General features: G+C 42.8%; 1 protein-coding gene across 1 annotated transcript in view; it reads left to right on the top strand.

Annotated features, from left to right (window-relative positions):
• The window catches only part of DNAI3 (dynein axonemal intermediate chain 3), a 139464-nt gene that overhangs the window by 62568 nt on the left and 51690 nt on the right, over positions 1-25206 (top strand). Inside the window, exons 10-15 of the mRNA XM_077450325.1 lie at positions 1599-1723; positions 9855-9944; positions 13198-13275; positions 14565-14687; positions 17836-17909; positions 21300-21447. Coding sequence (XP_077306451.1) covers positions 1599-1723; positions 9855-9944; positions 13198-13275; positions 14565-14687; positions 17836-17909; positions 21300-21447 — 638 coding nt within the window. The remainder of the gene's footprint in view (positions 1-1598; positions 1724-9854; positions 9945-13197; positions 13276-14564; positions 14688-17835; positions 17910-21299; positions 21448-25206) is intronic.

Below are 25206 nucleotides of genomic sequence, written 5' to 3'. Positions count from 1 at the left end.
CTTTCAGACCATGTAATGCATATATGCGGTGGCAGATAATTGGGCTCTAATGCCAATCCGCTGTACATATGCGTCCACATCACAAGTGTGGGCACCTGGCTGTGACCGCTTACGACATTGCCAGGTGCGCACTGCGAATGAGCAAGTCACGCTATGCCTCCTCAATGGCCGGGCAATCTTCTGGGACCTGTGACGTGTCCCAGAAGATTGGAGGGAGGAGGAGAGGAGAACTTCTTCTCAAGTCGCCTATTTGGCCCGAGCGGAAGTGGGAGCTGAGTCCCTGAAAACTAGGTACTCACTCCCCCCCCCCCCACTTTAAAGCGGAGTTCCAAATATGTACATTTTTTTTTTTAACAAATATATTTCGTTAAATGCTATTATTTATATGACTCACTGTTTAGTGATCGACGTCCACTCCTTTTTTTATCCCTGGCATGTTCCATATTGCTTGTGGGCATGTGAAGCCCAGAAGCACTCTCTTCCTGGTTACGGTGCAGCTGAGCGACCAGCATGCACTGCTCCATTCTTGCGCATGCGCAGTATGTACGACTCTCAGTGCCGTACACTTCTGACGTTGCCATCACAGTGGGCGGTGTTTTCGGAAGTGCCACCCTGTTGTGATGGCAAGGAAGATAAAAAATTGTGTCATTGCGTCTCTTCCGGTTTTGGAATATCGCGAGAAAGAATGGCGGCCATCCACATTGACTCCTTGGAATAATGACAAATAGCTGTCAGGAGACAGTGCGCCACTGGATATTACAGGCATATCCATGAGTGGCAAGGAAAGGAAGCTGCATCTAAAAATGGAATAGCCGGGTAACCATTAACATTTTTTGGCCATTGCTTATGTTGCAAGAATGATTTAAAGTGAAACTTAAAAATTAATATGGAATTCCGCTTTAAGCTTTTGAAATTTTCCAACAGTTTAGTGTACAGGAGAAAGCGGTCACCGGGCCCCTAACACCTCCCGTTTTACTTACCTGAACCCCTTCATTCAGTCGGCGGAGACGCATTGTCTCTCTCTCCATGGGCTCCTGGCTCTTGATTGGATAGATTGATAGCAGCCCAGCCATTGACTCCCACTGCTGTCAATCAAATCCAATGACGCGGGTGGCGGGGGGTAGGGCCAAGTCCAATTCTATAGACACAAATTCTGGATTTGGGAGTGTGCCCATAAGGTAACCCCCTCTGGGAAGCGCTTCTCCAATGGGGGGGGGGATAAAATGTGGGGAGGAGCCACAAGAGCTGCCAGGGGACCCCAGAAGAGGATGTTCAGGGCCACTCTGTGCAAAACGAGCTGCACAGTGGAGGTAAGTATAATATGTTTGTTATTTGAAAATAAATAAAAAATTACCCTTACAATCACTTTAAGACAGTATTGACAGCATTTTCTTAATGTCCAATATGCGTATCTACACCTTTTATAAAAGTGCACCTTAGGACTTCCTAGTTCTGTGTGCAGAATGAAATCTGTCACTTTGGTTGCAAAACATACCCAAAGATTCATGCTAACCTTTTTGCATGCATATTACACATTTAATAATACACTTCTTTAATAAATATTCATCACTGAGTTAGTTGTGTGTTTTATCTGCCAGGCTTGGTGGCGGTTTCGCTAACTGAACGACTTTCTCTGAAGGATCGATTGAACTTATCTTCCAAACTTATCTTGAAGCCATCACTGATTCTTATTTGGAGCCTGAGTGACCCCATCCATCCCCAGGTAAGACAGTAAAGTCAGAGTTCTTTTTTTCAGATGCAGGCATGGCTGTTCACCAATGATGTGCTCTCATAGACTATATGAACTACGAGTGCTAAAACCCTCCCTGAAGAATGAGCTTTGCGGACTCTGAAATGCATTGGCAATTGGTTTATGTATTATCTTTGTACTTGACAGTTCAGGTTTTTTTTCTGCCACACATTTTCATTGTTTTGTATGTGCATTGAAACTGCACTTTTTTTTTTTTTTACTAATTTTTGGATACTAATAAGTATTTAATACTACTATAGTCTACTTTTTGTACTATATATATATTTATATCCATATCAGGGATTTGGCCTTTCTAAGCAGAATCTTATAACCTTGTTTTTCTCATTATATGTAAAGTCCAGTACTTCAAAAGAGCCAATCAGATTTCAGACACCAGTGAAAAACAAATCCTGATTTTTATTTATTTTTTATTTTTTTATTTTTTTTTACTGTGCAAAGAGCTCCTTTTCCTCCTCTATGGTTTATTATTCACATGACTTTGCCAAAGTCATACTGCCTCAGAGAAACAGATTTGTTGGTATCCAGCTTTTGAGCTGTCCACGCATGCTACCAGACTACATCAATAGGCCTACTACTGAAGATCAATTTTGCTTTCTGTCTACACCCTGTGGATAAACATTCCCTATTTTCAGCGAGAAGGAGACACTGTGCAGCTGCTAGCTGTCAGACATGGCTATCGCTGACAGCTCCGGTCCCCATTTATGATCAGGATCAAATTAGTTGTTCCTGATCATGTAATCATTAGATCAGCAATGATATACAGGCTGGAGGCTTCATTCATTCATAAAAAAAAAAAAAATAATAATTTAGCCTACAAGTGCCACTGCAGCCTAAAAATGTCAGCGTCTATCTGTTTAATACTGTAATTGTTATACAGTATTAAAATGTTTAATTTTATAAATGCATTACATTTTTTGTTATTTTAACATTTTCTCCATTTGTCCACTTAGAATTAAAAACAGAGAATGGTTAAACAATCAACCAAATGAAAGCCTTATTCTATATGTTCCTAAAAAATATAAAAAATATTCAGGTAGGCAAATTAGTCATATAAATGTGAACCCCTACCTAGTAAAACAATCCATTCAGTCTAAAGTAGAAATGAAAGGCAAAGCATTTGTGTGTGTGTGTGTGTGTGTGTGTGTGTGTGTGTGTGTGTGTGTGTGTGTGTATATATATATATATATATATATATATATATATATATATATATATATATATACATATATACATATATACACCCACATACATATACATACACATATATATATATATATTTTTTTTTTTGTGTGTGTGTATGTATATGTGTATATATATATTTATATATATATATATATGTATGTGTGTGTGTGTGTGTGTGTGTGTGTGTGTGTGTGTGTATTATAATGTTCGGGGGACCAGGTAGACCGCAGGACACAGGCTTTTCATACAACAAACGGTTTATTAACTTAAATAGCTTTACAGCAGCCAAAAACAAAAGGAAAAAGATTTGTAGTCTCACCGACTTGCAAAGTCCAGAACAGCTGTCCTTATCAGAAACAGAGCTTGGTCTTGATGGCAGGTAACTTCTCCTGCCAGGAGCCTTCCAAACAGGACACTGCTGTCCACTTCATTTGCTGCAACCCAAAACAAACGCCAAACACCATCCACCATGTGTTCTCCACTCCTCCACACACCTCTACAACTTTTAAAGACACTTCCTCTAACAGGTGGGTTAATCAATTTTCATTCCCTAAAGAGAGCACAACCCAAACAGAGGTGAAATATAGCGTCCTTCCAGGACCCAGCCACGGCGTCCATTACATATCCCCCCCCTGTGCCCCAACGCCAAGGAGGTGGAGGCAACAGTGGAGCTCAAACAATGGACTCGGGAGAGGGCATCTGCGTTTTGATGCAGTCTCCCGGGCCTATGCTCCACTACAAACTTAAATTCCTGGAGTGCCAGGAACCATCGGGTAACCCTGGCATTAGTCCCTTTTCCCTGTCTCAGCCATGTTAAAGGGGCATGGTCAGAAATCAACCTAAACTTCCTCCCCAAAAGGTAATATCTGAGGGATTCCAGAGCCCACTTAATGGCCAGACACTCTCGTTCAATTATGGCATCGTTTTTCTCCGCTGGTGTTAACTTCCTGCTGAGGAAGACTATCGGGTGTTCCTCGCCATGAATAACCTGTGACAACACCGCTCCCAATCCTACATCGGAAGCATCAGTCTGGACAATAAATTATTTTGAAAAATTGGGTGCTACAAGGACAGGGTGTTGGCACAGCGCCGACTTGAGCTCCAAAAAAGCCTTCTCAGCGTCTGCATTCCACTCCACCATGACCGATTTCCGACCCTTAGTCAGATCGGTCAACGGAGCCGCCAACGTGGCAAAGTTGGGTACAAACCTCCTGTAGTATCCCACCATGCCCAGGAATGCACGTACCTGCTTTTTTGTGAGGGGGCGGGGCCAATTCTGTATAGCCTCTATCTTGTTGACCTGAGGTTTCACTACCCCTCTACCCACGATATAACCCAGGTATTTCACCTCCTCCATTCCCAAAGCACATTTTTCAGGGTTTATTGTAAACCCCTCCTTCCAAAGAGAGTCCAGCACTGCCTGCACTTTGGGCAAATGTGATTCCCAGTCTTTGCTAAAAATGACTATATCGTCCAAGTATACTGAGGCATACTTCCGGTGAGGTCGTAAAATCCTATCCATTGCTCTCTGGAAAGTGGCTGGAGCAGTTTGCAATCCAAAAGGCATCCTTTTGTACTGAAAACTCCCCTCTGGGGTAGAAAAAGCAGTTTTCTCTCTAGCAGCCTTAGTCAACGGTATTTGCCAATACCCCTTGGTAAGGTCTAACGTAGTGATATACCTGGCTGGACCTAGTCTCTCGATAAGCTCATCTACCCGGGGCATAGGGTAGGCATCAAACCGGGAAACTTCATTAAGTTTCCGGAAATCATTGCAGAATCGCAGAGTCCCGTTGGGCTTCGGTACCAACACAATCGGGCTCGACCACTCACTCTGCGATTCCTCAATAATCCCTAGGTCTAACATCTTTTTTACTTCCTCTGAAACGGCCTTCCTTTGAGCCTCTGGAATGCGGTAGGGCCGGACAAAAACTTTGACTCCTGGTTCTGTGACAATATCATGCTCTACGACACTAGTGAGCCCGGGCAAGTCTGAAAATTTTTCTTTATTTCTCTGCAAGAACTCCTTTGCCTGCTGACTTTGGGTTTTAGACAGGGTATTTGCTATTTGGACACTCTCCACCCCAACCCGAGGCTCAAGTTTTGTACTAGCCAGGGAGGTCGCTGGTTCCCTGTCTGTCCAGGGCTTTAACAAGTTTACATGATATATCTGGAAGGGTTTCCTCTTGCCTGGTTGGTGGACTCTATAATTTACCTCTCCCATTTTTTCTACAACCTCGAAAGGGCCTTGCCATCTGGCCAAGAATTTACTTTCCACAGTGGGAATCAACACTGCTACTCGATCCCCCACTTGGAAGTTCCTAATTTTGGCTGCCCTATTATAGACCTGTCGTTGAGCCTCCTGTGCTTTTTGTAAGTGTTCCTTAACTAGCGGCATCACAGTTCGGATCCTCTCCTGCATTTGAGAGACATATTCAAGAACACTTTTATGCTGGATTGCTTCACTTTCCCATTCTTCTTTAACAAAGTCCAGTAGTCTGCGAGGTCTCCGCCCATATACCAATTCAAAGGGCGAAAACCCAGTGGAGGCCTGGGGCACTTCTCGGATAGCGAACAGGAGAGCTGGTAACAGGCAGTCCCAGTCTTTCCCATCCCTTTGTACCACTCTCTTGAGCATAGACTTAAGGGTCTTATTAAAACGTTCTACCAATCCATCTGTTTGGGGATGGTAGACCGATGTGCGCAGCTGTTTAATCCGGAACAGTTTGCATACATCAGCCATAACCTTCGACATAAACGGGGTGCCCTGGTCTGTGAGTATTTCCTTGGGAAAACCTGTCCGTGTAAACAACTGGAATAACTCTCGTGCAATAGCCTTAGAGGAGGTATTCCGCAGGGGTAGCGCCTCAGGATATCGAGTGGCATAGTCAAGGATCACTAGTATGTAAGAATGACCTCGAGCCGACTTTACCAAGGGACCCACTATATCCATGGCTATCCTCTCGAATGGGACCTCAATTATGGGTAGAGGGACCAACGGGCTCCGGAAATGGGTCGCCGGAGCGGTCAACTGACAGGTGGGACAAGAGGTACAGTATCTCCTTACCTCTGCTTTCAAGCCTGGCCAGTAAAACCGGTCGGCGATCCGTGCCTCCGTCTTTTCAACTCCCAGGTGTCCCCCTAACACATCATCATGGGCCAAGTCCAGGACCTTGCGTCTATATTGTTGGGGTACCAATAATTGTTCTACCACATTTTCTCTCACTTTAGTAACCCGATAAAGCAATTCATTACGTATTGAAAAATGTGGCCACCGCTCATTAGCACCTGGCTCTTGGGGCTCCCCATTTATTACTACAACCTGTTCCCGTGCCCTGGCCAAAGTGGGGTCCTGCATCTGGGCAGTACCAAATGCCCCCTGGGGAACACCCAAATCTGGCAAGTCAGGGGTAGAGGCCATTTCCTCATCATCTTCCCCCAGCATTACCTGAAGCGGGGAAGGTTCCCCCCCCTCAGTGTTCAGGTAGGTCTGAGAACCCCACATATTGACATCTTTAACAGAATCAGCACTATTTTCATCATTATTAACCAAAGTCTTGGCGTTTTTATCAACTGGGTCCATATTATGAACATGTGGCATCTCAGGGTTATTACCCTCTACAACAGGAACAGAGGGACTAGTTTCTTCCCAGTCTCTGGACCTTTCAGATAGTTCTCCTTGTCTCCAAAGTTTTGCAAATAATGGACAGTCTCGTCCTATGATAACGTCATGTACCAAGTTCTTTACCACCCCCACCTCTTGAGTACCAGTGCCACATGCTGTGGAGATGGACACCGAGATGAGAGGGTACTCTCTAGTGTCCCCATGAATGCACACAACCCGCAAAATTTTGCTTACCGGACCGATCTTCCCAATTACTCTAGGGTGAACCAGGGTTACCATGCTTCCAGAGTCCAGCAAGGCCCATGCAGGGTGGTGGTTCACTTGGACTTCACACTCAAAATTCCTCTCTCCAAGGTCAAGATGTGTTGTACACGATTTATGGGCATAAAAAGACCCCCTCCGAACAACCCTGCATTCCATGGGTTCTACCTGCAATGGGCAGTGGGCCCGGGTATGGCCCCAGGCATGACATCGCCAACATTGTACATCCCCTCCTCTCCGATCAGGAACAGGTCGCTGAGGGGGTAACGGGTGTGACTCTTGGCCTTCCGGGGTGTTGGTTCCAGGGCTCCTGGGGACATCCGTTCGAAGGGCGGCAGTTGATCGGAAGGGCCGTGGCAGACTGGGCCCTTGACGCTTGGTGGGGCCAAGCAGATCCTCCACCACCGTATATCGTTCCACCATCTCAACAAGGCCGTTCGCGGTTTTGGGGTCTCCATGACTGACCCACCGTTGAAGGTCATCTGGCAGTGACCTTAAGTACCGGTCCAGCACGATCCGCTCCACAATTTAGGGGCCAGACAACACTTCGGGCTGCAGCCATTTTTTTACTAGTTGCACCAGGTCATGCATTTGAGATCGCGGTGGCCGGTTTGAACGATACTTCCATTGGTGCACTCGTTGGGCCCGAACGGCCGTAGTCACCCCCAACCGAGCCAGTATTTCTGCCTTTAGTTTTTGATAATTTTTAGCATCTTCTGGTGGTAGGTCAAAATAGGCTTTTTGAGGATCTCCGGTGAGGAAAGGAGCAATTAAGCCGGCCCACTGGTCCTGGGGCCACCCTTCTCTCTCTGCCGTCCTCTCAAATGTTGCCAGAAACGCCTCTACGTCATCACTCGGGGACAACTTCTGCAAGAAATGGCTTGCCCTTATGGTCACCTGGTTGCCAGGGGCAACGGCCACTTGTTCACGGCCCTGAGAAAGCTGCTGCACTGCTTCTTTTAAGGCCGCTATCTGATCCTGCATAACCCCTTGTTGGGTCGCTTGCTGGGCTGCTAACTGGGCCACCAACAGGCGAGTATTTTCTTGCTGCAAAGCCAGTGCCTCGTTGTGCTGCGTTGCTAAGCGCTGATTAGCTTCCTCATGGCGGGTCTGCGCTTGTATATTCGCCAAGGACAGCTGTTTAATTAGCTCCTCCATGGTTTCAGCTTTCCGCAGTTGTGCAGCTTTAACCCAGGACATAAATTCACTGTACTGTCCCTTTAAATGTCAGTTCAAATCCACAAAAAAAAATAGCAAGAAAAAATGCCTGTTACTTTGTCCTGCCCGCATTCTCCACCACTTGTAATGTTCGGGGGACCAGGTAGACCGCAGGACACAGGCTTTTCATACAACAAACGGTTTATTAACTTAAATAGCTTTACAGCAGCCAAAAACAAAAGGAAAAAGATTTGTAGTCTCACCGACTTGCAAAGTCCAGAACAGCTGTCCTTATCAGAAACAGAGCTTGGTCTTGATGGCAGGTAACTTCTCCTGCCAGGAGCCTTCCAAACAGGACACTGCTGTCCACTTCATTTGCTGCAACCCAAAACAAACGCCAAACACCATCCACCATGTGTTCTCCACTCCTCCACACACCTCTACAACTTCCTGTCTTGCCTTTTAAAGACACTTCCTCTAACAGGTGGGTTAATCAATTTTCATTCCCTAAAGAGAGCACAACCCAAACAGAGGGGGGGAAATATAGCGTCCTTCCAGGACCCAGCCACGGCGTCCATTACAGTATATATATATATATATATATATATATATATATATATATACACCCCCCCCACACACACACACACACACACCTCCCCCCCCTTTGCAGCCAGATCATTGTACTGCTGTCTCTCCTCCCCTAGTTCTCTGAGCTTTTCATGCAGCTGAGAACAGAAGTTATGTGAAAATAATAATACTAATAAATAAATATATATATATATAAATATATATATATATATATATATATTAGTATTATTATTTTCACATAACTTCTGTTCTCAGCTGCATGAAAAGCTCAGAGAACTAGGGGAGGAAAGACAGCAGTACAATGATCTGGCTGCAAAGGGGGGGGGGGGGGAGATGTGTGTGTGTGTGTGTGGGGGGGGGGGGGGTGCTCTCATGCTTATTGTGGTCAGTTTTTAATGGGAATGCAGAGGGACTGGCAGGAACACCAGGGATTTCACACAAATGAAGCAATACAAAGAGGACAAGATACTTTCTCATAAAAGTACATGTTACAGCAGGCACATATCAGGATTATGAAAAGTTGGGTTGACCTATTCTTTCAAGTATATCTGACCCTACATTCACACCTATGTGTTTTTTAGTGCGTTTTGGCGTTTTCAGAAAGAAGTGTCACTAAATAAAATGGTTAGCTTACAGTCCTGTTTTACACCTGCTTTTGCTTTGCAAAAGGTGTGAACTTCGGCTTTGCTTCAAAAATGATACCCCATGTAGCTTTAGGTTCCATTCACACTTGTACGACTTGTCCTGCGACTTGGGACTGCAAAGTCATATGACAAGTCATTCCCCATGATTTCCAATGACTACCATTTATATTAGTATGACTTCAAGTTGTGCCGACTTCAAAGTAGTCCCTGCACACTTTGGTCCGACTTTGATGCATACACAGGCATTCCCTGAAATCACGGCCACATCGCGTGACTTTGAGGTCGCACAAGTGTGAAAGGGGCCTTACTGGTGCTCCAAAGTGTCTTCAAAGCCTCCATAGAAGTCTATGACAAAGCTCGCTTGAAGCCCTCATGAAGCTCCACCGAAGCCTGCATCAAAAAACGCACCAAAAACGCACTGGAAAACATCAAAAACATACATGCAGAAAATATCTGGAACACATCTGGACTGTGTTTCTATGGTGTGAACTGGACCTAATATTAATAAAATAATAATAACTTTGAATGTCATTTTAATAAAGCCGGTAATTCCATCACTTTTTATTTAATATCCTGACAAATGTGTAAAAGTTTGTAACCTAAAAGTGTCTTCTGTTCTATCCTTTAGCTAATGCTGGAATGTCCAGATGACATATATTGTTTCCGCTTTTGTCCGAGTGACCCCAGTATCATCGCTGGAGGGTGCATTAATAGCCAGGTATGGTGTGCAGATCCTATTAGTATATTGTTCTCCTGGAAAAAATGTCATACTGGTCTGTGTGGTGGTAAACTGGCACTGGACCAAGCATGCTCCCACCACCCAAGCATGCTCCCACCACCAAATGGGCATATTTATTTTGTGTACTCCTCCATTAATTCTAGCCTTTAATACACTTTAAAATGAATACAGGACTTTTTCTTCTGCTAAATCACAGATCAAATGGAAAGCAATTTGGTCCATCGCTTCTAATTGTTCATAAACACTCTGATAACCAACACTCTAGTATCTGTGGTGATGTTCTGATACTTGTCCATTCACATAGCTAAGGCCAATCCATTATATCCTAAAATCTGCTTTTTGAGGCTGTTTAGTGGGTGGAGATATGCTCTACACCCAGCAGTCCTGTCCACAGATAATCTTGTCATGGTCTAAAGCAGGGGTCTCCAAACTACGGCCCACAGGCCTCATTCAACCCACTTCAAGATTTTATCCCAGCCCCCAGTAGGATCAGTGACATATGCTCAATGTGCACAGATAGAGGACTAAGGTCCTCAGAGGGTGTCTAGGGTCTGTGCTTCAACCTCTTCCAACCTGCATCCAGACCCTGTAAGGGGGGATTTTGATAGGGACCCTGATGTAAGGGGGGCTATGATGGGGACCCTGATGTAATAGAGACTCTGATGGGGACCTTGGTGTGAAAGGGAATGTAATGGGCAATCTGATGTAAGGGGATGACTGATGGAGATAGTTATAAAATATACAATGGCTCATACCAGCCATTCTCAACCAGGGTTCCTCCAGAGGTTGCTAGGGGTTCCTTGAGCTGTGGCTGTTTGACCTCCCATCTGATGGTGCCTGCAGAGTTCCTGGGTCAACAACACTTGACAAAGCCAACAGCATGACAACAATTTATGTTTTTAGCTATCTGTAATGGTGGCATTCTGACCACCACTGTAGGGGTTGCATTCTTCCTACTGACCACCAATGTAAAGGGCATTTTTCCCATAGACCCCCCCCCCCCCCAAATAATTGGATTAAGTAACGGTTCCACTAGACCTGAAAATTATTTTAGGGGTTCCTCTTGGGTAAAAAGGTTGAGAAAGGCTGGCTCATAAAGTGGCAAAGTTTGGAGACCCCTGGTATAGAGTCTATGGGCAAATTCAAAACTTATTTCATGTTATTTTGCATAGAGAACCCTGGGTGGTGCTTCTAAATCTCCCTGTGAATAAGGTAACCAAGCCACAAAACAACCAACAGATGTAAAAGCTTTTCATTCTTCTAGCAAACAAACTATAAGCCCTTGTACACACGGTCGGAAATTCCGAAACTGGTGTTGCATACACACAGTCGGACAAAGTTGTTGGAAAATCTAATCGTTCGGAACGTGATGACGTTCGTTTGTTCCGACAGGACTACGTTCAGCCTAGTAGCTAATAGCTTAGCTCTCGTACTTTGATCTGAGCATGAGTGGCACTTTGTCCGATCGGAAATTCTCTACAAACGATCAGACAAAGTCCAATCGGATCATGTTGTCGGAAAATTTTATATCCAGCTCACAAACTTTGTTGGTCGGACATTCCGACGGAAAAAGTCAGATGGAGCCCACACATGGTCGGATTATCCAACAACACGGTCCGATCGGACATTTTCCATCGGAATGTCCGACCGTGTGTACAAGGGCTAACAAATACCAGGTGGAAACATTCTGTCCCCTTTTTTTGGAATTGAAACCTAGACTCAATGGCTTCTATATCACTGAGGAAACAACCGAGCACAATTCCTCCAAACTTGGGTCGATTGATTATGCCTTTCCACCTATGGATTCAGGCCACGTTAATTCTTTAGTAACAGGTTCTGGATTTTCTTTTTTCCTGAGAAGAAAAGAGTTTTCCTTTCATCTCATACATAGTCTCACCCTTCCCACTTAATATACTTTTTTTTCTTTGCTCCTTTTTTGAATTTTTCAACTTTTTCAACCCTTTGGATTAACGCTTAGCTTAAAATAGAATTCTGAGCAAAAATAAAACAATATAAAATGAAAAGCCTACAAAGAGATAACATAGCAAAACTAGTTTTTGATGCATATTCAGATTCACTCCAGAGAATTCCTCCACAGTATTTTTGTTTTGTCAATAGATGTCCTCTGATGACCAAAATCATAAAACCAACTTCCTATGAGCCCAGGTCACCCTGGACTACCCCAGCCTGTGACAGGAGATGCAGCACAGTGATGGGCTCTCTGTCACTCTACTTTCTCCTCCTATCAGCATGCCTCTTGTCATTACATGAACTGATTGGCTTCTTTGTATGTATTTTTTCTCTCACACTCCAGATCTGCTTTATAGGGATTGCAGGCGGATACCAAGTCAAATTCAGGTGCTTACACTGTTTGCATCTAAAAAAATACATTTAATGATGCACTAATGAATACAGAGCTGTATTACTTTATGTCTTTTTTTTATCTGCCTAGAGTTTATCTTTATTCTGTAAAACGTGCTTTCATTTACATTTTAGCAACACCCTAGAGGTGATCAGGACTTCCCTCACTCCTGGTCTTGTTGTAGCCCCTTTCATCTCTTTTTTTGTAGATTACTTTGCAAGCATCGTATGCAAACTACCTTCTGTCTAATCGCATTGCTTTCTCGTAATATACAGTTTGGTGTCTGTTCACTTCATAAGACACTTCAATGTCTCTGCCTATGCTAACCAGTATTCGGGAATAACGTTCCTCCTAGACAGGTCCCCACTGTAAACCTGTCTGTTCTTTATCAAATATATTGGGGGGGTTATTTCCGAAAGGCAAATCCACTTTGCACTGAAAGTGCACTTGGAAGTGCAGTCGCTCTCAATCTAAGGGGTAGATCTGAAATGAGGCTGATTTTATCATCCAATCACGTGCAAGCTAAAATGCTGTTTTTTTATTTTCCTTGCATGTCCCCCTCGGATCTACAGCGACTTTACTTCCAAGTGCACTTTCAGTGCAAAGTGGATTTTCTTTTAGTAAATAACCCCCATTGTGTCCTTTACATATATAAAAATTTAAACCAATAAACTGCCATTCCTGAAAATGCTAATTCCCTGGCTGTCTTGATTTAATACTTGAGTCCCTGGTCTAAAACAGGTAGGTAGGTAAGTGACTTAGAAAGAATAGAAGTGAATAGATTACCCCAACTCAGCAATTATCCAAGTTTCTCCAATGAATGCATTGCATTGTATGGCAAAGTTTGTATTTCTTCTGTCTTTTCCTCAGGTTGTGTTATGGGATATCTCTGCTTATAATGAGCGTCTAACAGCTAAAACTGGAGTAACTAAGAGCACCAGCACAAAGGTATGTCTTGTATTACGTTGTAAAATTCTTACTACCAGCCAACTTACCCTTTACATAGCAGTCTTAGGCCGCGTACACACGGGCGGACTGTATGGCCTACTTAGTCCGTTGAAACACATTTCAGCGGACAGTCCGCTCGTGTGTGGGCTTCAGCGGACTTTTTCAGCGTGCAGTCTGGCGTACTAAGTATTTCGGATTTTTCGAAATTCTGTCCGTCATACTTTGGTTTCAGCGGACAATCCGCTCGTCAGTAGGCTAGTTCGACGGACTAAGAATGGCACATGCTCAGAAAGGATTTACACGGCGGAAGGGTGCATTGCTGTGTATTGGACTTCCTATTTCTAGTCCCGTCGTAGGTGCTGTACACGTCATCGCGCAAGCTTTCGTCGGACTGTTTGGCTATCCGTGTGTGGTCAAGTCCGTTCATTCGAAAGTATGACGGACTGTCCGTCGGATTGTATGACGGACTAAGTAGGCCATACAGTCCGCCCGTGTGTACGCGGCCTTAGGCTGGCCATACATTATACAATTTTCTAGTACAATTTTCCTTTAGATTTTCCTTTAGATTTACAAAACCCATATAATATCAAACCTAAACACTTTCAATTTGTATGCAATCAGGCAGGCTCTTGCACTACCTATTTGAATTTAAATAAAAAAGAAATAGCCCAAGAAAATTGTATAAAGCAGCTTGTTATCTTTGCTGATGGTCTTCCTAAATAAAAAAAATTTTTGTTGTTTTGTTTTTTAAGTCCTTTTAGATTTATGTTAATTGTACGTGTATATCTTCATGTTGCCATGAGCTGCAATGTGAATAACTGGTAGGCTAGACTTATTCCTGCAGCAATTTTTGCTGTGTACATGGATCTAACCCAAAATTTAAGGGAAAATGTGCAAGTCCAGAAGCTGGCAGATTTAAATATTATAAAAAGTAAAAGCGTTCATGGTAAGCATGCCTCAAATTAAATATGTAAAAAAAAGACAAATCTTATTTTAGCTAGCTATGACAGTTAACAAAATGAATGTAATCTTCTTATGTTTATGTATGTGTGAATATATATATATATATATATATATATATATATATATATATATATATATATATATATATATATATATATATATATATATATATATATATATATATAAAGATATATATATATATATATATATATATATATATATATATATATATATTATATTATATTGATATATTATATATATATATATATATTATTTTGTTATAGTATAAAATCTTGAATGTGCTAACATGTCCTTTCTCTGTACAGACAACACTTGAACCCAAGCAATCCAATGAGCCACATTTCGTGAGATACTGTGCGGTATCCTCTATAGAACACGGGCACAAGGCTGTGATAACTGACATACACTGGCTCCCAGATTTCTTTGAGGTAAAGGCTTGTATAGGTAACAGCTCCATATTAGTTCCAGGATTTCAGATTGCCTGTTAAAGAGGAGCTACAGTGTCCTATCCATGATTGTAATGAAAGCATCTTTGTGATTCTTGTGGCTTGCAGCATCTAATTTGGATAGTCTTTTATCTGTCCACCTAGTATGTACCTGTAAAAGCTGTCATTATATATTTCTTCCGAGTGTTCTGTCAGTGGCCATTACAGGTATGGGCATCTGAAGCTCGCTCCTTTGCATTTACGGGATTCTGGTGCAGCTGGCTACCCAGTATCAGTAATGACACTGCGTGGCGGGTATTGTTGATAACAGGATGCCCAAAGACTCCAGGGATCGATTACGCCGATATCCCAGGATTCCACTGGATAGTCTAATGAGGTAAAAGGCTAGCTGGCTGGGACCGGAAATACTCAAAAAAATAATAATAAAAAAGATGATAATATCCATTTATTCATGCACTAAAGGTGGGCATTGTGATGAGGATAACTTGAAAAAATGGGTGAAGATCTGTTTTAAAGTGATTCTGTACTTTGTCTTGGCTAAGCAACAGATATGCTTGATCACAGACACTATACGTGCTTTCCCTATCCTTCCCTATGCTCTTACACTGTCTCAATCCATCTCCCAGTTCCCATCAAAAACCTTGAACTTTCAGGTATGGGGAAGTTATGACATACACCCTCTGCTTTCTACAGTGTAGAGCTTGGTGTCTGAACTGCCAATCACTAGACCCATGTACTATTACATGGGGAGCATGGACACCTCTAGTCGAGTTTTGATTCTGCTGCTCTAGTGCTGGATTAAAGTGGTACGGAAGCATGTGATGGAGAAGTATAACCTCCTGCTATTAATCTCTATCAAACCAATAACGTTGCCTTGCCCAAGCATGGTGATGCGTGGTCCCTTTTCCTCCTCTGTCCCCCAACTAGTTTGAAAACCATGGTATAAAGAAGGGTCTCCTGCTCTGATGTGCCTCTAAGGAGAGTAGCAGAAGAAATGTTGTCCCATTAGTTGCATAACCAAATTGGTAAAATACTTTGTAGCACAGACCAAAAGAAGGCTTTGATGTCATAAAGACTTTGGCATGCAGCTAGTATTGCTGGCGGATCTAAGTGTAGCTGGTGCTTACTATTTAGACAAGGTAGGTGCCAGAAGGGGGAATAGTTGCTTTTTATGTGTAGCAGACAATAGAAAATGACCCAATATTGCTTTACTGTATTGCTCCAAGCATCAATTTAATAAACATCTCACAGCACAAAACAATAATTCCTGCCTTAAAAAAACAATCAAAACAATAACATAGAAAAATATGGGATTTTAAAGGTGCAAATTCATCAGAATAAACTGGCCAAAATATATTATGGTAAAAAAAAGTACACTTTTATTACTGTTTACACAAAACACGACCAGACTTTCTGACGGACTTTTGGTGGACTTCCGACGGACTTTCCGAACAAATGGACTTGGCCACACACAATCACACCAAAGTCCAACGGATTCGACCGTGATGATGTCTGGACTAGAATAAGGAAGTTCATAGCTAGTAGCCAATAGCTGCCCTAGCGTCGGTTTTCATCCGTCGGACTAGCATACAGACAAATGGATTTTTCGAACGGACTCGAGTCCGTCGGAAAGATTTGAAACATGTTCTAAATCTAAAGTCCGTCTGATATTTCGATAGCAAAGGTCCGATGAAGCCCACACACGATCAAATTGTCCGACAAATTCATTCTGTCGGACCTTTGGTGTCAAAAAGTCCGGCTGTGTGTACACGGAATTACAAATATGTTATTTCTGTGTTGCTTTTATGAATATAATATTAAATAGCATAACTTCCAAATATCTCATAAACCTCCTACTTGGCTGAATCCATATTATCTCATTACATTATAATAATGTGATGCAATGGATTACGTCAAGTAGAAAGTTTATGAGATATTTGGAGACTATGCTATTTAATGTTTGTAATAAGCAACAAAGAAAAATATGTGATGGCACACATCTTTTGTATTTGGTGTTTTTAAGAATATTTTTATGTGAACAGTAATAAGTCTGCATTTTTTCCATAATATATTTTGGTCAGTTTATTCTGATGATTTTGTACCTTTACCCTTTAAAAATATGACCCCCATGTCACTAGTACTAGTATCCTCATTGGAAGATTTCTCCTCTATTACTTTTCTGGGGACAACCCAAAAATGTGGGATTTTCTTTTACTTTCACTGTCAATGATAACGGTAAACAGAGCAAATAGAGAAGTTGAATCTTCCTAACGGGGGCACAGACAGCAATAGAAACCGAAAAGTGTTCTAATCCATCTCCACTCTATCCATAACTTAGAAAAAGTTTTGTGTTTAGTCATACAGTACTTTAATGAATGCCAACTAGTACTGTGACATACTGAAGCAGATCATGATCCCCTCCCTTCAGAGACTGGGCTGCAGGGCAGTATTCAACATGATAACAACCCCAAACACATCTCCAAGAAGAGCACTGCCTTGCTAAAGAAGCTGAGGGTAAAGGTGATGGACTGGCCAAGCATGTCTCCAGACCTAAACCCTATTGCGCATCTGTGGGGCATACTCAAACAGAAGGTGGAGGAGCACAAGGTCTCTAACATCCACCAGCTCCGTGGTGTCATCATAGAGGAGTGGAAGAAGACTCCAGTGGCAACCTGTGAAGCTCTGGTGATCTCCATGTCCAAGAGGGTTAAGGCAGTGCTGGAAAATAATGGTGGCCACACAAAATATTGACACTTTGGGCCCAATTTGGACATTTTCACTCACTTTTATCGCCAGCGGTTTAGACATTAATGGCTGTGTGTTGCGTTATTTTGAGGGGACAGCAATTTACACTGTTGTATAAGCTGTACACTCACTACTTTACATTGTAGCAAAGTATCATTTCTTCAGTGTTGTCACATGAAAAGATATAATAAAATATTTACAAAAATATGAGGGGTGTACTCACTTTTGTGACATACTGTATATATGTGTGTGTTTTATATATACTGTATATAGCATAAAATATCTGGAAGGTTAAAAGCTGTGATTTTCAATCATTGGGGTGAAGGTATGCCTTTCTCATGTAAATTGATATTATTATAGGTAATTGTGTTCTCTTCTTCTATAGCTCACTCGGACAGGATATCCATATGAAAATAAAAGTGGATGCTGTGTACAGCTTGTCACCTCTTCTCCAGACTGGTAAGGGAAATAATAAAGAAATACACAGCTGGCTTATAGGGCTAGAGTTTGAACAGTGGACATTGTGTTGAAAGGGATGCACATTATCATCGTCACTTCTAAAATTTCAGAAGCCTCAGTTGTAGTGGGTTCTTAAAATGAAAGAGCATTATTTGTAACTGACTACATAACATATTCTCTGTGTTGCAGAAAAATGGAAACCTTTCTTTAAAAAAAATACCTTTATTAAATTCCCCTCCTAACAGACAGGTAGGAGAATTCATAAAAATAGGATCACTATGCAGCCACTTCTCTTCCCAGGCATGAACAATTCGAGAAACAAGCTAACCTTCCATGTTGCAATAGTATCTTTTATCTACAATATTTTTCGGCTCTTGGCTATTTACCCATTGTAAAAAACAAGCAAAATAATTTTTTGTCGTTTCACCTGCTCAATATTTTAAGTTTAAATTATGCAAACAATAACCCACTTCTTCTTTTAGAACTGATTTCTTATGATGATTTTTGTGCAAGGCATTCCTACAGAAATATTTTTCTGTTATGCCCCATACGCATGAGCGGATTTCCCATCAGAAAAAACTTGGTTTTTCCAACGGAATTCCGCTCAAGCTTGGCTTGCATACACACGGTCGCACAAAAGTTCTCTGAACTTTCGACCATCAAGAACACGGTGACATACAACACTACGACCAGCCGAGAAAATTAAGTTCAGTGCTTTCGAGCATGCGTCGAATTGTTTACGAGCACGAGTAGGAATTTTGCGTGTCGGAATTTGTACAGACGATCAGAATTTCCGATCTGAGCTTTTTCCAACCAAAAAAATAGAGAACCTGCTCTCAATCTTTTGCTGGCTTGAATTCTGCCAGCAAAAGTCCAATGGAGCATACACATGGTTGGAATTTCTGACCAAAAGATCACATCCGACTTTTGCTGGCAGAATTTCTGATCGTGTGTACAGGGCTTTACTTTTTAAAGTAGATCTAAATCCAATTTTTAAGGTTTTGTAACATGATAAAGTATGGAAGGATTAGAACCCCTGCAAACCTTGTATTGCTGTCTGTGTTTCTGCTAGGGAGAATCACCCTCTCTGTTTGTCCGGGTGACCATTGTGACTGGGACAGAGTGAGGGAAAATCAAATGTTTCTTAGTTGTATAGAATGGATATCTTCCAATGGAGTCACAAGTTCTAGTGACCCCTGTCTGAGCCAGTTCACACTTGTGCTGTCACGTACCTTGGTTGGAGGCCAAGTTGATGAGAGGGCTTCCCTTGTGGCTCTGGTCCGAGCACGCCTGAATGTGGTGACAGAGGTACAAGGCTCAAAGAAGCACGGGTGGCAGTAGTTTGATAGCAGGTGACTGCCACAGTCATGGATGTAGTCAGGGTGAGCTGGGGTCATATACTGTAAGACAGCGGGGTGGTCAGGAGGTGGGCTAGGTTGGTACCAGGGAAGCAGGCAGATCAAGGTCCAGTAGCAAGCCAAAGTCAGAACCAGATCAGGTAGAGAATAGTCAAATCAAAGCTGGGGTTACGAACAAGCCAAGTCAGCAACGGGAGATCAGTCAGCACAGGTAAGAACACAGGAACATGGATCAGGGGAAGCTGAAGAACATCCAGCAGATAGCATCCCTCAGTGTCTCCTTTAAAAAGACTTTTTGGCGCCGATGAGTAAAGACATGCACGCTGATGTGTACTGAGCTCCTCTGTATGATGGTAAACGTGCATGAGCATTAGCTGTATGGGAATGAGCAGTAGCTGTAGAAGAATTATCATTAGCTGCAGAAGAATTAGCATTAGCTGTATGATAATTAGTATTAGCTGAACTAGCTTTCTGACATGTGCATTCCAGGTGCAATGCAATTTCAGCCCATTTATCTGAATGGGTTGAAATCTTGCCGGACTTCACCAAAAGTAGTGCATGCAGTTCTTTATACAATTCACTCCAACTGCTTTTGTGACCTGCATTTGGGGTGTCATTAAGTTATTATTGACACCCACTGCAGATTGCAACTGCAGTGCATTTTGAATCCTCCGGTACTGTGACATCATAAGGGACGGTGTCACCTTGTGACATCACCCAGTGACCCCGCCCCTTGTCCCTATATAAGTCGCCACATAGCACGTCCCCAGCATTACGCCCGGAGAGAGCGTCGTGACAACATCGTAAGAAGAGAAGAAGAAGGAAGAAGAAGCAGAAGGCGGCGACAGAAGACCGGGCCATTGCTAGTAAAAGAGCTGGAAAAAGAAAGCGGAGGCCCGACAAGAAGAATCAAAGAGCAGGACAAGACCCCCAAAGAGCAGGACAAGACCCCAAAGTTGGAAGAAGACCACCAGATGGCGGCGGCGACGAAGGAGAAAGCTGGGCACCTCCACTAGTTCTGATAAGGCCCCCGCCCGCAGACCCCAACAACCAACGGCCAGGGTTGTCGGGAAGAGGCCCTTGTCCTCATCAACATGAGGACAAGGTGCTTTGGGGTGGGGGGGGGGGCGGCGTAGGGCTTCCCCTTTAAATCCATACCAGGTGACGAGGCTAGCGAGGTGTCAATCTCGCTAAATGAGGCGGCGACATTTACTTCCTTCGCTAGTTATGTCTACCTGGAGCCACATTCAAAATGAATGGACTTTTCTCCGTGTGGACTAGTCCATTCATTTCAAAAGTCCAGCGGACATTCCGCCGGACTACAGCGGGACAAAAGTCCAGTCGTGTGTGGGCAGGTCCGCTCGTTCGGAAAGTCTGGCGGACCTCGGCTGCAAAGTCCGGCGGGTTGTCCGCCGGATAGTCTGATCGTGTGTATGCGGCATAAGAAGATACTTATTTCCTTTTGTGTCTCAGGAAATTAAGGGAAATCGCCCCAGTGGTACACAAATCACAAATACAAAACTTGCAAATCACAAATAAACTCAAAGGAGCAAATAGTGATTGACACGATAGAATAAAAGTAGTAACTCACCAAAAGGTTGGACCCCCAAAATGACAGAGGTCAGTATAAACTTCTAGAAAATGGTCCTCTCAATCTATGACAGCATTTTCAAGAGTTTTCTCACAACATAAGAGGAGAAACTCCAATGGGCAAAATCATTCACAACTTTTATTGCAGCAACATAAAAAACATTTAAAAGCTGGCAAACCTTTATTAAAACCAGTGTTGGTTAGTCTAAGCCAACAGCATGTGGCATCCATGCTCAAGCTTAGTCCTACACATTTCATCTTAGCCCATGAGGACATCCTATTGATTGAAACATGTAGGGTGGAGCTTGATTCTCACTATGAATATAATAAATTTTGTTGCATATTTAGGAATGATAATTACCCTTATATTGGTTTACTTTGTTTAGGGCACAGTGTTTGTATATCGAGGTACTGCTACTTATAGAATTACCTTCTCCTACAGTTCAGTTATGTTCTGGGACATCCGATCACACAAGCCGCAGGCGCAGACCATGGCCGAGAAAAAAACAGACATGAAGCAGATGGAGCTTCCACTCGGTGTACCGGATACTTTCAAACACATTGATCTGACCTGGAAGCCACTCGTTAAGGTACTGCCAACATGTAGGATCCATATTTATATTTCAGTTGTCTCAGTTATATTTCAGTTGGTATGACTACACCTCTGAATCTGTAGAGCTTCTCCAGAAAAGGGTTAAATGTACCAATACCCAAAGGTTGCCACCTCGTCCCTTTTTTAACCGAACACGTATTAATAACACAGGTTCTGTGGCTGATTAAGGTGGCAATTAATCTCACTTGGTGCCTTATTTGCAATAAATTAGCCTCAGAACACTGTGTAATTCATATGTGTTCAGGTTTAAAGGGATGAGGTGGCAACCCTATACCCAAATCCAGTCAAATACTTTGTTGTCGTTGAATAGAGAAAGATAATTGTTTAAAGGGTTAGTTCACCTTAAGGCTGGGTTCACACTGCTGCGGGGGAGATCCGGATGTGATTCGCACCCGCACTGCAGTGCAAATCACATCCGATCTCCGTAGCGATGCGAGTTCAGCCATACAGATAGTATGGCTGAATTCGCATTGCTCCCGCAGCAAACTCGCACGGGACCCTTTTTTTGGTCCGCAACAGAATCGGATCGCATGGGGGTTCACACCATGCGATCCGATTCCTGTGCGAGTCTGCAGATCGCACTGCGATATGCGGACGGATCTGGGGGTGTCATTAACATATCATTGACACTCCCAGCCGTCCGCATAGGGCAGTGTGAACTGCCGGCGGGAGGTGTGCGATGCGGGAAAACGCTGCGGATTCGCGGCGTTCCCGCATCGCTGTGGTGTGAACGCGGCCTAAGGCTTAATGCACACGAGACGCTGTTAAATGCGTGTTCAGATGCAGTTGGACACTTTTTTAGACTGCCCCTGAACTCATTCAATGTTATCCTATGTGTCCATGCACGTTTTTGGCCGTTTTTATGCAGTTGCGTTTAACCTCGTTTTTCCAGAAGCAAAAAAATGGGATTAGACGCAAAAATTTCCGCGTTTCAGATGCAAAACGCTAAACACGGCACCTGCGTTTAGCCGCGTTTGTGTTCATAAGCGTTTTTAAAGGAACCCAATTTTTTGGACCTGAAAACTCAGAAATATGATCTGAGAATGACATTTTGTGACCCGACTTTGGGGGCCCATATCTTGGGGCCACTTATTGCCAGGAACCCCATATTCGGTATGCAGACACTGTGGCACTAGTACTACAACATATCCAAATTTGAGGTTCCTATCACCAAGTGGCCCCGAGATAGGGGGCCCCAAAGTCGGGTCGCAAAATGTCATGCACTTTTCTGCATTAGAGAATGACATTTTGTAACCCGATTTTGGGGGCCCATATCTTGGGGCCACTTATTGCCAGGAACCCCAAATTTTAGGTTAGTGGTTAGTGTTAGGCCGCGTACACACGGGTGGACTATCCGTCCAACTAAGTCCGTCAGACAATCCGACAGACAGTCCGTCCTACTTTTGAATGAACGGACTTGACCACACACGACGAACAGACAGTCCGCTGAAAGCTTGCGCGATGACGTGTACAGCACGTACGACGGGACTAGAAATACGACGTCCAATACACTGCAATGCAACCTTCCGCCGTGTAAATCCTTTCTGAGCATGCGCCATACTTAGTCCGTCGAACTAGCCTACTCACGAGCGGACTGTCCGCTGAAACCAAGTTTGGACGGACAATATTACGGAAATTCCGAAAGACTTAGTCCGCCAGACTGTCCGCTGAAAAAGTCCGCTGAAGCCCACACACAAGCGGATTGTCCGCTGAAACACGTTTCAGCGGACCAAGTCCGTCAGACAGTCCGCCCGTGTGTACGCGGCCTTAGGGTTTTTGTTTAGGGTTAGGGGTAGGGTTAGTGGTTAGGGTTAGGATGAATGGTTAGGGTTAGGATTCTGGATATTTTAATAAGGCATTAAAAAAATATTATACTACCATATACAGCAGCAAAGAATTAAAATATATTAATCAATACATATTTCACGATAAAAATATATTAAAAAATTGGCCAAATAAATTTAAAACAATTATAAAAAATCTAATTAACATAGATTTGCTTTTAAATAAAACAATTTGAAACTAGAAAAAATGAATAAAAAAAATATTAAGATTAAAAAAAAAACTCTTTTAATATTGTTTTATATTAGAAATAATGAAAACATTTTAAAAATTGGCACAAGAAAATTTTAGATATTTTAAAAAATTGGATAATTTGCTATAAATAGACATTATTTTTTTTTAAATAAAGGACAGAGAAAAAAATTAATCTGTACATCTATAGATAAATATATTTTATAAATATATACACATACCTGATTGTTACCAACAGACATTCCTTTGGTGACACACTGTTTCTCATATTGGTGTCCATGAATGTCAGAACAGGTCGCACTTTTTCTAAGAGCAGATCAAATGTGACAATGGACATCCGGCTAAAATTAAAAAAACTTTTCGGGGTAGGTACGCAGCTGCATATACATGTTTGTGAAATATCCAACGGACATTCGCTGTCCCATCAACGGATGGGTCCAATATCGACGAGCTCTGACTCTGGACCTCTCACGAAATTTGCGACGACATTGCTGTCTCATCAAGAGCAACATCAGGAGCATTTCCTGACATATATTCAATATGGGATCCATTTCAAAATATATACCACAGAAAGAGAGGCAAATGCAAGGCAATGCTCTCTATGCTGCTGCTCACTCTGATCAAAAATCTGATCAAATTAAAAAAATTAAAAAGCCGCAAGCGCGGCTAAACACAGCTAAACGCAGCATGCAAACGCGGCAAAACGCGCGTTTCTAAACGCGTGTTTCAGCTTTTTTTTAGCAGAGTTTTCACCTGCGTCTCCTGTGCATGAGGCCTTACCAAAAAACTGTCTATGCGGATAAGGGGTGCCTGTAGATAAAAACTAACTGTGCATTTTCGACCAAAGTTGAATAATGCTCTTGCTGTAGGTGTAGGCCATTTATGTACCTCATGAAGATTGACTGGAAACTCCTAGGACAGTGATGGCCAACCTTGGCACTCCAGATGTTTTGGAACTACATTTCCCATGATGCTAATGCACTCTGCAGTATAGTTGAGCATCATGGGAAATGTAGTTCCAAAACATCTGGGGTGCCAAGGTTCGCCATCACTGTCCTAGGAGTTCCTAAAAGATGCCTAGCTGTTATTGTTCACCATCACAGGAACAAACTCAAACTGTGAGCTCAGAGCAGTACCCGCTCTATTGTCTTCAGAACAGAAAACAATGAGAAATCCCAAATATTCCAGTTGTCACCAGAACCGGAATGGAGGGAAAACATGGTCCGAATGAGAGAAATCAGTAGATTCCCCATCCACGCTAAACAGCATAGATGGAGGAAACTCTCCTGCCTACTGTTGTATTCAGGCAGCCTTAGCACCGGCAGCTGCCTGAATACTCAAGCAGTGGCTGCATCTGATTGGATGTTGCCACTGTTTGGCTGATAATTTTCCACCTGCCCTCGATTTTTTTTTAAATCAGTTTTGCCGAGTGGTGAGGTCAAGGTGGTTCTGACAAAAAGATTGGACAAAATTTGAGCCTTGTATGTTCCCAGCTAGGCTTCAAAGCTCTCTGGCTACCCATGGAAGCTGATGTAAACCTGTTATGCCCTGTACACATGACCGGTTTTCCCATCGGAATAAACGCTGAAGGTTTTTCCAACGGAATTCCGCTGAAGCTGTCTTGTGTACACACGCTTACAGCAAAGTCCGATCGTCAAGAACGCGGTGACGTACAACACATACGACAGACTAGAAAAAGGAA

The sequence above is a fragment of the Lithobates pipiens genome, unplaced genomic scaffold (genome assembly GCF_037356315.1).
Source record: "Lithobates pipiens isolate NorthernLeopardFrog02 unplaced genomic scaffold, aLitPip1_a1.2 Scaffold_23, whole genome shotgun sequence".
Taxonomy (NCBI): Eukaryota; Metazoa; Chordata; class Amphibia; order Anura; family Ranidae; genus Lithobates; species Lithobates pipiens.
Note: the sequence above shows the minus strand (reverse complement) of the source record. Positions and strands in the feature narration are given on the sequence as shown.